General features: G+C 37.3%; 1 protein-coding gene across 6 annotated transcripts in view; it reads right to left on the bottom strand.

Moving 5' to 3' along the window:
• Window positions 1-14,907, bottom strand: part of STXBP5 (syntaxin binding protein 5) — a 163,058-nt gene that overhangs the window by 79,731 nt on the left and 68,420 nt on the right. For all 6 annotated transcript variants that reach the window (XR_011502593.1, XR_006526709.2, XM_014850645.3 and 3 more), the window contains 2 exons: window positions 14,495-14,618; window positions 2,822-2,900 (listed from right to left, as the gene is read on the bottom strand). Coding sequence is in view for 4 of the 6 variants with exons in the window: in XM_014850645.3 (XP_014706131.1) it covers window positions 2,822-2,900; window positions 14,495-14,618 (203 nt within the window). In the remaining 2 variants the exon portion in view is untranslated. The remainder of the gene's footprint in view (window positions 1-2,821; window positions 2,901-14,494; window positions 14,619-14,907) is intronic.

Here is a 14,907-nt window from a genome sequence, read left to right as displayed (position 1 = left end):
TGGCTCCAGAGTCCACGCTTCATCACTTTATTCATGTCCCAGCCGCTGCAGGACCTCACACCTAGGTCACAGCAGTTTTTCACAGAAACAACTTCTACAGAATTGACTTAGCATTTAACTTTGACTTTCTATTAAGAACTGGCCATGTAAAGAATAGTTCCACATCTTTACTAAAAGTGCTATTAAAACGCTGTATTAATTATACTGTCACTGTTCTCTATGTAAGGGAAAATCTGGTCTCTCCTGGTGTAATAGAGGCTTTATTTTTTTAGAAAAGTTACAGAACATCTTGATCCCATTTTTTGTCAGTTTACCTTTGCCTGAGAGTTAAATTACGCATTTATCATTAACATATAACAGCTAACTCTTCGTGGCTATGCTCTTCCATACGCCACCCTTTCTTCTTCGTCCTTACATTCAGCAGCACTATGCTAGGACAATTAGAAGTGAGACAGAGAGGTCCGTGGTTTCATGGAGCTAGAATATTTAACGGGGGAGGCATGCATTAAACAAGTAATTTCATTATTAATGACAGGTGTTAAGTTCTAGAAAGGAAAAACACAGCATGCTTTGAGAGTTTATTACTTGAGGACCCAATCTAGTCAACATGGCCAAGACATCCTAAAGGAGTGACGTTCACGCTGAGCTATGAGAGATGAGAGGGAATCCTCCTGCCTAGAATGATTTCTAGGTAAAGGGAAGACAATGCAGAAGATCCCGAGGAGGAAAGGATGCTCTTCTAACAAAATCTGGTTACTTGCCACCGGGAACTGGCAGAAGCCCTGCCCAAGACACTGCCAAGAACAGGAACGGGTGAGAGCTGCCGAGCTTACTACACGATGGGGCTGATCCGGCTCTAGATGGGAGGGTGGAGCAGCAGTTCTCAGAGTTGGCTACACACTGGAATTCTGAGAGGCCAAGTCAAGGAAAGAGGCCAAGGAGTGAGAAAAAAGAAAAACTTTAATTTCCTGAATGTCCTACCCCAAGAGAAAAAGAAATTGGGAAGCTGGAGAAGACTGTTACGAGAGGGCGATCCTACTGATCTTTTTAATGGTATCTACAAATGCATATGAAAGAGTCAGGCTTTTTTTTTTTTTTTTTCACTTCTCATCTTATGAAAGGAAAAGTATTGCTGCCATCCTGAAGGAACCGGGAATCATAAATATGACCATTATATAGGAGTGAAAAAGGGAACAGGTAGAGTACAGAGAGAAAAAAAAAATCCTCCCTGAGCCTTTGCTGCCAAACGAGATTTGTTAAAATGAATACAGAATTCAGATGACAATTAGTACTGATAATTTAAACGTTTAACAATTCATTTGAAGTTTTTTACAAACACAGGTTTCTTTCTGGTTCCCTGCCTTTTTTTTTTTTTTGCTACAATGCTTTTCCTATTTACATTCCTTTGCCATAGGACAAATATGGCAAATAAAAATCAATTGGTGGTAGGAGCTTTCCTAAAAAAAAATAGGGGCAAGTATTTATAGAAAGTTTATTATGTACTAGGCACTGTTGTGAAATGTTTTGAATACATGATTATCTCATTTAACGCATCACAACCACCTTTGACCTACTGTCACATTTATGTCATAAATGAGGAAGCTGAAGCACAAAGAAGTCCACTAACTCTGTGCCAAAGGTCACACACACAGTGAGGGATGCCACAGTCAGTTCAACAGATGCTATTCCTCTTGGAGTTCATTCAACCTACTGTCTGAACACAGCATGTCTTCTGGATCCCAGAGGAAGGCTAAAGAGGATAAGGGAAAATAACAGCCATCTTATGATTCTTCAGCCCACTGTCATTTCTCAAATGAGAACAGGGCTAAGTTGAATTAGATGGGGAGAACAGATTAAAAAGGGAAGTATGCCAGCTATAACAACCAGTGGTTATAAACTGGTATACAAAAAAATACACCAATCGTTCTAAACTTTAGTGCGCATCAGAATCTCCTGTGGGTCTAGTTAAAACACTGGGCTCCACCCACAGACAGTTTCTGATTCAGTATGTCTGGGGCGGAGTCTGAGAATTCGCATTTCTAACAAGTTCTCAGCGGATGCTGCTGGTCCAGGGACCACAATTTGAGAAGCCTGCACTATACATACCACATAAATTCACTCTCTTACAACGCTATAGTGAATAAAACCACACGCTTTTCCCGGGGAACTACAACAGAAATTAAAGGGCTCCTTCAGAGGTTAAAGAGATGTGGAATTTTCAAAGAAACATTTAAAAATTTTTTCATTTATTATATTTTTAAATATAACATTTGGTACATACAAAAATATGTGTAAAATATATAAATTGTAAAAGCCATATGATTCTCATACCTAATTCATACAGTGGCAATCAATGTCTTCAAACACAACTGACAAACTTCCTTTAATATTAAACTATTTATTTTTGTAATTGTCAAACATGCTTATGAAATTTAACTTCTGAATACATAACATTCATAATTAACATATATAGTATAAATAGGTTAAATTTTGCCTTTTTTCTTCATTGCTTATTCCACAGTTTTCACTACTGAATAAACACTATTGTTACTGAAGACTAATCTAACTGAACATATGAAGTTTGACAAAAAAATAACTCAAACTTTCCAAGATATATTGTAAAACTACTAAAGACAGAGAGAACACAAAGAAATGTTTCACCCCAAATTTACCAATTTTAGTTATTTTGTTAAATTAAGAGAGCACTATAGACCGGGCTACACCATTCTAACGTGGGATTTCAAAGCAATGATCACACAGCCTTCTGTGCTATTTGAGTAATTACAGACAATCAACATTGGCAACGAAGTTAAAATCTTACCCAGATCTAGTCGTTTTGAATTCCACCTTGAGGATAGGTTTGCACGGTTCTGGCTTCTTCCCATCCTTTAACTGTTTTCCTAAAATATATTTTCCTGCATTAAATTCTAAAATTCTAAGTTAATCTAAATTCTTACATTGATAGTTTATAAAATGAAAGTGAAATATAATGAAATCCACCACGAAACATTTTAAAGTGATTCTGAAAGACGTACTTAATACAAAGTAAGATATTTAAAATAATCAAGTAAGTTAATTGACATTCCATGCTAAAAGGTAAATAAAATGAATAACTTAGTAACAACATTTATGTGATAAAATTCTAGTAAGAAGCTGATAGTCTTCTCAATGTTCTCAACTGCAGGTAAGCAAAACAAAAGTTCAATTAGCTAAATTAATTCAAGTTTTAAAATAGTTTGATTCAAGAAAAATAAATCTAAATCATATTTTCACACAAGTGTGACAGGCTGCATAATTAAACCCTATGCTAATAAACCCATTTATATTTATTCCCCTAAAGTAAAACCCATCCCTTGTAACGTCCAAACGACTGCTGAAATAAACCAACCTCTACAAAAGGTGTCAGAAACTCATACTGTCAAAAGAATTTTGATTATTTAAAAAAATTGTTTTTTGATTTGTTACCTATTTCTACATGTTCACTGTAGAAACAACTCAGAAAAATATAAAGAAAATAAAACATGCATTTCCACTTCTTAGAGATCAGTCATTCTCAACATGGTACCGTTCCTGGGGACTGCAAACCCACATGCCCGCCCCAGCCCTTCTCGTCCTCTTTCCCAGCTTTCTCCCCCACAGGACCTCGCTCATTCTAGGACCCTGTATTTTATTTTGTTTCTTGTTTGCCTTACCAACAAGGAAGCAAATTCCATGAAAGCAAATGTTTTTAAGTGTGTATGTGTTTTCTGTTGCTGTATTCCTGGAGACACTGTTTGGCACAGAGTGGGCACTCAATAACTATTTAATGAGTGAATAAATTAATGATTTTTCCTTAGGATTAATTCTAGAAAAAGAATATCTGGGTAGAACTGTATTTCAGAAAGCTTGCACCAATTTGTATTTCCACCATCAGTGTAGGAGAGTATTTTGCTACATTCTTCCCCAACAATGCTATTTTTTTTTCTGATTTGATAAGTGGAAAAGGTATCTCATTTTAATTTGTACTGTTTTAATCCGTAACTCTGAACATTCTTAGGCTTTTGGGTCATCTGTATTTCTTCTTTTAAAAAACAGCTTGTGTCCTTTACCCATGCTTGTATGTTATCTTCTTTATATTTAAAAGTAAATTTAATATTCAGAGGTCATTAATATTATGTCCGTTATATGTTGCAAATATTTTCCCCAGTGTCATTTGTGATGGAATTCTCAGAAATTTTAAAACCTGCACAGATGTATACATTTAAATAATCAAGTCTATGAGTCTTAATCATGTTTCCAGTTAAAAAAGCTTAAAATCTAAAATGCCAATCCTTCCAAAATCAATTTACAAATGTAATATAGTTAGAATTCCAACAGCGTTTCTTGGAATGGCTAAGAAACGAGGGAAGGAGACTGACTTCCAGAATGACAGTGAGAACCTCCGTGAACTCGCTCTCCCACAAAAATTGAAACACTAGTAAAGCAACTCAAGTTAACCACTCCAGACCTCTGGAAATTAACTGAAGCCACAAAACAAGCGGATCGTACAGTCTCCCCACAGAAACGACGAGACCTCGGTAAGATGGTAGACTGGGATGCTTCCATGGAGGGCTGTTCCCGCCCCCCTCACTTCCCAGTTTAGTGGCCAGTGGCCTCGAAAAGGCAATAATGTCAGCCATCAGAAAAGACTGAGTATTTTTGCAGTTCCATTAAAACCAGCTTCCCGAGAGCACAAGAGCTGTTTGTCCCAACTCGCAGCTCCCTGGAAACTCTATTCCCAAGGTGGTGTGGCCATTTCATCCGACAGAGATCCCAGCTCAGGAGGGAAAAGGCCCTCCCTCCAGGGCATCACAAAAACAGCAGCCATCTGCGGGCACCAGGCAGCTGCCTAAGGCTGTGGTTTCAGCTGAGGCGGATAAGAGCCAGGGCAGGAATGAGAAGAAAATCCTGAAGAACTAGACATACTCCTGGGATCTAAGAGTCTGCACATCTGTGCAAGGCTGTGTGCATGCCCAGGAAGGACCTGCCGGGAAAGGATAGGGCCCAGCCACTCATCTCTGGCTGACTTTGAGACCCTGAGCAAACAGGAAGTAAAAAAAAAAAAAGTAAAATGGTGGAAAGTAAAATGAGCTATAATATCTACTGCTGCCAGGAATGTCGGGAAAGAGCCACTGATCCGTGGCTGCTAGTACTGCGAAGGATACAGTCTTTTTGGAAAGCAGTGTAACAGCATTTACTAGAAACAGAAATACCTAAAACCCTTTGAGGAGTAACAGTTTTACTCTTGAGCATTTGTATATAGAAGCAAAAGGACCAATTCCTATTGAATAGGTACAGGAAGGTAACAGCAACATAATTTGTAGTGATCAAGAACGGAAAATAACGTGAATGTCCATTAATTTGAAAAGGCTGAATAAATTGTGAAACAATCTATTACCTTACCATTAAAATGAAGGAATTAGAGCCATGCCAGGTGACACAGAGAGATCTTCCTAAAGCACAGGGGATTAAGCACAGTGGAAAAGCAAGACGCAAAAAAAGACTAATAGAAATGGGGCTGGCCCAGCAGTATAGTGGTTGAGTTTGGTGGCTGGGGTTTCGCCAGTTCAGATCCCAGGTGTGGACCTACACACCGCTCATCAAGCCATGCTGTGGTAGGTGTCCCACATATAAAGTAGAGGAAGATGGGAATGGATGTTAGCTCAGGGCCAATCTTCCTCAGCAAAAAAGAGGAGCATTGGCAGCAGATGTAAGCTCAGGGCTAATCTTCCTCGAAAAACAACAACAACAACAAAGACTAATAGAATTCTATTTTATGTAAAACAATGACCAAAAATATCTCCTAAGTTTATCTATGTGTGTAGGGATATATATGGTTTTAGAAATATATATATATATTTTGGAAGAACACCTGTACGATTTTTGACATAGCTTACCTGGTGGGGCACAAAAGGGGACTTGGCTGCTGACGCGGGGGAAGGCTGAGGGAGAAGGGACTGATCCCATTTATGTATGATGACACAGACATGTGTGTGGATATGTATAAAAAGCCAGCAGTCTTTTTTATCATTCTCCTCTTTGGTTCCATGGTTAGGAAGTTCTTCTCCACAGCAAAATCATTTCAAAAGATTTTTTTTTTTGCAATTTCTTGTAATTGCACTATAGTATCATTTATTACATTTAATTATTTTCTGAAATCTATTTTGGTACAAAGAAGGTATTTTTATTCTAATAATTTCAGCACTATTTTAATAGTTTTACTGAGCGATAACTGCCAGACAATAAAGTGCACATACTTAACGTGTACAGCCTGACGAATTGTGATATAGGAATGCACCTGCCAGCGCTATTTATGGAACCATCATAACTTCCCCCACTGATATGAAATGTCACCTTTATTACATTAAATTTTTATAAATACACACCTGTCAAGTGGTATGACAGTAACTAATCCTGCCTTAAAGTCCTGGGGGATCGCCTCTTCCTCTCTGTATGCAGACAGCAGAATCCTGAACCTCCAGCCTCCCAATTTACAAGACCCAAGAAGTTCTGGGTAAGAGAGGGAAGCAGAACAGCAGGCCAAGAGACCGCAAAGGACTGCCCGGGGGAGGAGACTGGTTTGTTGAGGTGGGAGAGGGAATTGAGGGAAAAAGGAAGGTATAGAAAAAAGGAGGCTTAAATCTGAAAAGTAGACCCTCGAGCAGTGCAAGGAACAAAGTAAGAATTTCAACCTGTTCAGAGAAACACGATCTTTCAGCGAGGAATTTCAATATTTGCTTTGAAGAAGGCCAGCATCAGCCCTGGATCCATCTTCTACACCCAAGGCTCTGATTGAGAGCGTCAGACTGATGTAATTTGGGATTCTAGATGCAAATTTTACATTTATTCTCAAAAATTATTTTGTTGTATGCATTTTGTTTTATGAAGTAAAACAATTTTTCAGATATAACTTCATTTGACTTATTTCGATATTCACCACCAATCTTTCAGTGGCTGGAACCATTTTAAGAGCATCGGGTGATGTATTTACTGAACCTTTCCAAGTCTGAGCTTCTATATCTTGTATAAAACCTGGCTAGGTACAAAGTTCTTAACTTTTGCTTTGCTCGATAGTCTTGATATTGCTCTACTGTATCTAGCACTTAAACTTAGAATAAAGTTTAAAGCTGACCTGATTTTTATTTCTTTATAAGTAAACTTTTTTTCCACCCCATGCAAGGATGCTAACAGAGTAGTTTCATTATCTCTGTAAATCACAAATGCTGCAGTTTTTATAGTGATCTTTCCTCATTAACCTTGCTTGGAAATTACTGAGTCCTTTTGATCTGCGTACTCTGATCATTTTCCAACTCAGGTTTTTAAAATTACGTCACCAACTATTGCTTGGGTTCCAGAAAGGTTAATTTATTCAAGTGTAATCCTAGACTAACCATTTTCTAAACTGAATCAAGCAATAAGGCGCTAGCTAAGATTCCATACAGCACATGTAAGTCAAAGGATGCTTAGAGGATCGCTGGATTTCACCACTAGGTGTCACTTTTCTCCTTACTCGCTATGCCACCTGAGTAGCAAAAACCTGTGCTAGTTTTTTCAACTACCTGTGAACTGCCTTGATATGTCGTTGAAAAGATCTGGTTAATTATAAAACTTGACTTAATAAATCAGATAAACCTCCATGTCACATCCGATTTCTTCTGTCTCTTATTATGACTTGCTCCCCATAAGCCACGTGGCCACAATGAACTTGGTTAAGTCTTGGTGAATCTAATTCCAGAATTTTATTTATGTACGTCCATTTCTTCCCATTTGCCGTCACAAGTGAAATCTTCACTATTTATTGTTTACAACGGCTTTCTAACTGGGCCCCCTCTTCTGTGCCCAGCTCCACTGACGCAATACCATCAGAGTAGTATTTCCAGAATATAAATGTTGTTTCTTATGTAAATCATTTACTACATCTCCATCATGAGGTCCAGACTCGTTAGCATAGTATGATGTATAAGTACTCTTGCTTCCATACACGATTGTGTCTTCACTTCCTGCTACCTGCCCAAAGGAATTTTAAATGCTGGTCATATTAACTATTAACAGTTTTCCAAGAATACCTGCTTTGGATTATGTCTTTGTATCTTCTGACTAAAATAACCTTGCTCTGCTCTTTCCTATCTCATAACATCCCATTCATCCTTTAAGACCAAGCTCATATAACCTAAATTTGTGAAATCTTCCTACACCCTTCATCCAAAAACATACCCACTACTTCTGTTGCCACATCATACTATGCATGCCTTTATCAGCACTCATCATATGCATTCTAGTTATCAGTTTATAGATCATTTTCATTCACTGGACTATGAGTTCTCCAAGTGCATCATATTTCCAGTATTTCATCTCTGGTGTACAGGAGGTGCTCAATAAATGTCTGTTGAATGAATGAATGAAGATACATTAAAAAATGAGTGAGGATCATTGACAAAAACAAGTGCTTCCTTATTTTTAATTTTGCCATTTAGAATGGAGAACGTATATTCTAACTGATACAGTTGTCACACAGCAGTGATGTTCTCAGCCTAGAGCTGGCCGTCTAGCATGGCAGCCATCACTCCCACATGGCCATTGGGTGCTGAAATGGGGCTAGACCAAGTTTAGATGTGTTATAATATAAAATACACAACAGAGTTCAAAGAGTACAAAGAAAGAATGTGAAATATCTTAATTTTGTATGTTGATATTTTGCATATTTTGGGTTAAATAACATTTTAAAATTAATTTTACTTTTTTCACTGTCCTTAGTATAGTTACTAGTAAATTTAAAACTACACATGTAGCTCACATTATATTTCTATTGAACAGTGACGCTCTAGAAATTAAAGTGATTCAAACTGGCAAATCACATTGTTAACAACACTCGTCTGAAATGGGGAGAGGGTTCTTTCCTTAATGAGTATGGAGATAGTTAATTCACAGCTGAACTGAAGACAGCTGGACATCTGCTTTTTGACTCTTGGCCAAGGGCAATGGGATTTATGATGTGCTTGTTCAAGGTCCAAAACTCCCCTAGTGACTCCCAGGGTAGCAGTTTTACTGATGGTTGGCAAGTGGCCTAACTGGTTTGGCAAGACTGGCTTGATCATTTCAAGGGCCTCCTTGAGAGTTTCTGAGTTCCTCAGAAGCCAGATCTCGGTGGTTGGAGCTGGAGACTCAGCACAATCCTTGCGCGCACATCAGCACCTGCGGGAGCCCGCATATGGGATGCCGCTCAGAATGCTGACCCGCATTCTCTTTCTCCCGCTGCACCACATCCTTTGCCTTTAAATAAAAGCCTTATCTGAGTATGTTCTGTGCAGCCCAGTAAGTCCTTTCAAATACATAAACTGGGGAAAACCTCATAATGAACTATTTAAACAACTGTAGTATGGTTTTACTATTTATTGAATGTTTCATGCTTCAGCTGAATCTTAAAAGTAGATTAATCAAGTTTTTTGTATGTCACATCCTTAAAATATTACATTAAGCTGACTTTTACTTAAGTGAACTTTGATTTTATTTTTCCTTCAGTGACCCTTAATAGAATAAAAGTTCCCTAATCTTGGTTTATTCCTTGATAAGTGGATTGATTGTACTTATAAGTAAGCTCCAGAAACTAAATTTTAAAATGTCATTTCCTATAATGAACACCTATTGATTTTGACCGTCTATCATCTCCATTTCCTTTGAGAATAATCTGATTCTGGTGAAGATAACAATCTCTCACACACACACACACACACACACACACACACACACACGTAGGGTTACAGGGGAGACCCTGCAGGGCCCTGGGCCAGCAAATCACTTAACCATGAGGATTGCTTAAGGGTAAGTATGTGATCCATGCCAGGACTATCAAAGTTCTTCCTTCCTAAATAATGAAACTCTACCTGCCATAGGAGAGAAAGAGGCCAAAACAGAGAGAGAAGCAGAGCTCACTCCCCAGGCTTACCATACAGAAATACAGAATGTGCGGTCCATCAAGATGAAACGACTTTGAACAGTCAACAGATGGAACAAACCCTGCTTAATTTCCCTATGTTCACAAAACTCTATACCTTAAAAATCACTTTGTTCAATCCTGCCATTTTACATACAATAAAACTAAGTCCCAGAGAAGAGTAATTATCTCCACAAAGTATTTCACATACAGCAAAGCTAGAATCACATTCCGGGTTGTCGGATTGCCAGGGAAATTCATAAAAAACTAAAGGGAGCTATCAATTTTGTTTGTTTTAGTTAGTCAGAAATTATCTCTTGAGTAATTTCAGACACACAAATGAAGACTCTCTGAAAAAATATAATTATAAACCATCTTGATATGCATAGTAAATTATTCAGTATTATATCACAAAATTATTCTCCTTTGCTGGCCATCTTATCATCACTATCTAGATAACTACTATGCCCCTCAGAGTAAGAGTCTACCATCAAACACCGTGAGCAGGAAAGAGGCCATCCGAGGGAAGACTGAGCATGGATAACAAATCTGGAGAACTGCCTCCTAATTCAATTACAGTTCAAGCACCAGACCATCACCTCTCAGAGCACATTCCATGGAACACTAGGGAACCACAAGATGTTCTGAGAACAAACAATGCTAAAGTCAAATAAGTTTGGGAAAGCCACATTAAATAAATGAATATATAAACCAATATAAATAACAATACATATATGCATATATATCCTCCTTCTTAGAGATTCATGGTATATATTAAAGGTTAAGAAGTCTTGCAGTGAAGACAATGTTCAACTTTAAGTCAGCATTTCCAAAACTTTGACCCTAACAATTTTTCACCAAACAACTCATTAAGAAAAACTAGTATTGCGAAATGTATTTTGGGGAACACTACTCTAATCTAAAAATCTTTTGGTCCTATCCTACCAGGTAAATAACGTACCCAGATTTACATTTACTATAATTGCATATGTACAGCACATCACAATGTCCAGGTACTTCCACTTCCACTTTGCTCATTTGATGCAGGCCACAGAACAGTGCCTATCACATGGTAGACCCACTATTTGTTGAATGAATAAACAAAAATAGTCCCCACAACAACCATGTGAGAAGACTAGAGTAAATTTAATTATCATCTCTACAGAGGAGAACGCTGAGGTTCAGAAATGTTAACCAACTTCTTAAAGGTCACAGAGCCAGAAACAATGGACCCAGGGCTTGACTACAAGTCTGGCTTCAAAATCCCGTTAGTCTGATGGAGTATTAAGGTCTTCTGAACAGATTCTTCAAGGACGTCTTAAGCTATTCTTAGGAGTAAACATTAACATAAAGTGCCGTTAGGAGTCTTAAAGTAAAATCAGTTCCTGCCTATTGAGGTAATACTTATAAACGTTTTTTTAAGAATAAGATACTTAAACAACCATTAGATGGGTTTAAATATGAAAAAATCCAAAATGGGCAAAATTTTAAAAGTCTAGTACATTTAAAGTAATTTGCTGTAACTGCTAAAAAGTAAGAGCAAGAGACCATAACAGAAGACAGTAATGAGAAAAAAACCTAAATTTCAACACATCAAAGCAGACATTTAGTATCCTGAAAATTATATACCATAAATATGGTACATATGGAATCTATGATAGCTTGTTGTGGTATGGAAAACACTTTTTTGTACTTTAATGTATAAAAATGCATTTAGTTTGCCACTGAGCTCAGTTACCAACATAAATTCCACTTTGGTAGATCACCTGCCACTAGCAGTAAGCAGTAAACATTACTGCTGGTGAAAATAATGCATATTTTATAAATAACGACTACTGCTGATCATCTACAGTTTTAGACTGCTCTATTGTGCAACAAATGCCATCTTACTTTTTAACATCCGCCACAGAAAAAATTTATTTACATTTTGTTTGGATTCTAATTTTGGGAAAAAAACATTAAATCAAATATTCTTCATCTTGTTTCTTTAAAAATAATTGTAGCTAGTGATCCTCTTTTGCTAAGATACCACAAACTCTGTAGAAACTTATTTCTGCCACTTATAAAAGTCTGCTCTCAAGGATCTAGGTTTTCAACATAAAAAAAGATCAAGATTAAACAGAAAATCACCATTTGGCAACCATCACAGCAATAATTAATCCAGCCAACAAACATCAAAAGATGCTAAAACCAGAGGGTCAAAGCTGGATAGGGAACAGTTTGATTTATAGTCTCAAAGTACTTCCTTCAGATCAAAATATTTGTTGATTACAGATACAAATCAAAAATACTTATTAATTTCAAAGGGAAAAGAATAAAGTTATAATGGAGAGACCCAGCAGACAGCAGCTTAATCAAGGAATTAAGGCATGAGACATCACCCATATAGGACAAATCAAACACAGGGTCCACCTGAGAGGAGGCAAAAGGAACACATCAATCCTTTGGGGATATTCCTGAAGAAAATGTGCAACCTGAATCTAATCATGAAAAAACATCAGATAAAACCATACGGAGGGACATTTTATAACATAACTGACCTACAATCTTCAAAATTGTCAGTTATAAAAGTCAAGAAAAGGCCCAAGAACCATCCCAGTTTGAAAGAGACTGAAGAAACCTGACAACCACATCTAATCTCCATACAGACCTTCAGAGAAAAGGCAAAACCTGGTGACATAGGAGAACGCCCTTGTTAATAAGAAACAGATACTGGAACATTTTGGGGTGACTGGATGGTATGTCAACAACTTACTCTCAAATGGTTCAAAAGAAAAAACTCTTTGTACTATTCTTAGGAAAAAAGATAAAACTTCAGGTGAACTTAAAACCGCAAAACCAATAGCATATATTTCTACCGTCTTCAATACTAGTTTCATTTCTTCTGGATTTGAAATGAAAGGTTTTTAAACGAATCATCTACTTTTTTAGTGTTCTGGATTCCTCGGTTCCAGTGGGGTTGGGAGATCCTAAAATTTATGAAAATTCTCAGGAGTACCACTAAGATTAGGGATCTAGCCACTAACAGAAGGAAGATTGAAAATATATTAAGAAAAAGACTGGAACCTAGTATCCTAAGGGCTATCCTCTGGACGCACGCATAATTAGATCTGTAGCAAATTTAAAATAAGTGCTTTTCCAGAAGATGACCGCTACCACAAAGCAGTGGTAAAATATACCAAAATATGTGGCTTCAAGAATGGTTACTTTTACCAGAAACAAACAAGTCTGAAAACCCATACTGCCAGAGATAGATAAATTTTTAATTTTACTGTTTCCTTAATTTCTACATTGCAATAATTCAGAATGTACCGACTTTTTAAAAAAGCGGGCAAGCATATTTTAAAGCAAACAATGAAACATTCACAATAGTACAAGGATACTCTTCAATATGCTACCAATTTAAAGAACAGTTCCTTTAATTTCCCTAAATTTGCTGGTTAAGAATCTCTTACGGTAGAGCTGGAGAATGCAGATTAATAAAAAAAAAAAAAAAGTACATTCATTTTTCCAAATGAATTTGGCTTCATCCAAAACACAAAGAAGTCCTTTATAATCTGTTCATAAACACCCTACTAAAACCTTCTTTGTAGGTTTTGTAAACATACTTGTGCAGAAAAGAGTTAACATAGCAGGCTTGAGCCTGTTTTCCCTAGAAAGGTCGGCCTCCAAGGTCAGTTCTTGGTTGGCATCTGGTAAATTGGCTTTCGAGACCCTTCCACAATTCCCAGACTGATAAGGATGGCACACTGTGCCTAAGCTGTTTGTACAAACAGTACAGTTTATGATGAATCCCTGCTTTTCCTCTGGGCATCTGAAATTTTGGAACGTGCTAAAGCAGAGGGTGTCTACGGACTTATGCCAATAAAATCTCTGGGCTCCTGAGCTCAGGTGAGCTTCCCTGGTGGACATCGTGTCACACATGCGGTAATAACTCATTGCTGGAGGAAGTAAGCACGTGCTGGCAGACTCCCCGGGCAGAGGACTCTTGGCAGCTTGTGCCTGGCTTCCTCCAGACTTCACCCCATGTGCCTTTTCCCTTTGCTGATTTTGCTTTGCATCCTTTTGCTCAGTTCTGTGAATCCTCCTAGTGAATCATCAAACCTGGGGTGATCTTAGGGACCCTTGACACTACATTTTAATGCATAAAATTACTTTCTATAGAGTTCTGAGTGTTTCAATACACTGTCATATATACATTAGCAACTTGCAATTGATAACTTTAAGATGACAAAAGCTTAAAGTCCTATATCGCTCATAAAATTATTTACCTTTTTGACTACTGGAGAAACAATACTCAAAAAGATAATGTAACAGTCGTTTTCTCAAAGTTCAAATTTGCAATTTCAACTACAAATATAGTTAATTTGAGATTTTATTACCTGGTTATCGCATACTATTTCTATATGTGTAATTATTTTTAACTCCCTCAAAATGAAAGAAAACTCATCTTTATCCTCAAAAACAAACAAATCCAAATGCAAACTCCTGACAGTTTACTGTCCATCACAATTCAGATGGTATTTAAAAAGGATGCATTCTTACCATGTGGAGTGATTGTCTGTACCGGCTTAGCGGAGGACCTCACGTTCCATATGGTCAAGGTGCCATCCGAATGACTGCAGATGAACTGTTTCCCTTCGTGATGCCAGGCAACAGAGTGGATGGCCTAGAGAAGATGGGGAAGAATCCCATTTTTAAAAACAAAAATCAACTTAAACACAAAGCTATCCATAATTGGTGTTGTAATTAATTTTCACTTTAAACTTTTTCATATTTCCCAAGCTGAAGTCAATATTTTAACTTGGCATTCCCACAATAATTTAGCCCTCTTGCAATACAAATGAGATTTAATTTGGTATTGACACTATTTTAATTCTTTTAACTTACTCCTTAAGCCAACATAAGGATGATATAATAGCGATATATGCATTATTGACAAGTTCAGGAAAACAAAA

The sequence above is a fragment of the Equus asinus genome, chromosome 1, assembly GCF_041296235.1.
Source record: "Equus asinus isolate D_3611 breed Donkey chromosome 1, EquAss-T2T_v2, whole genome shotgun sequence".
NCBI classification, from domain to species: Eukaryota; Metazoa; Chordata; class Mammalia; order Perissodactyla; family Equidae; genus Equus; species Equus asinus.
This window is presented reverse-complemented; position numbering and strand designations above follow the sequence as displayed.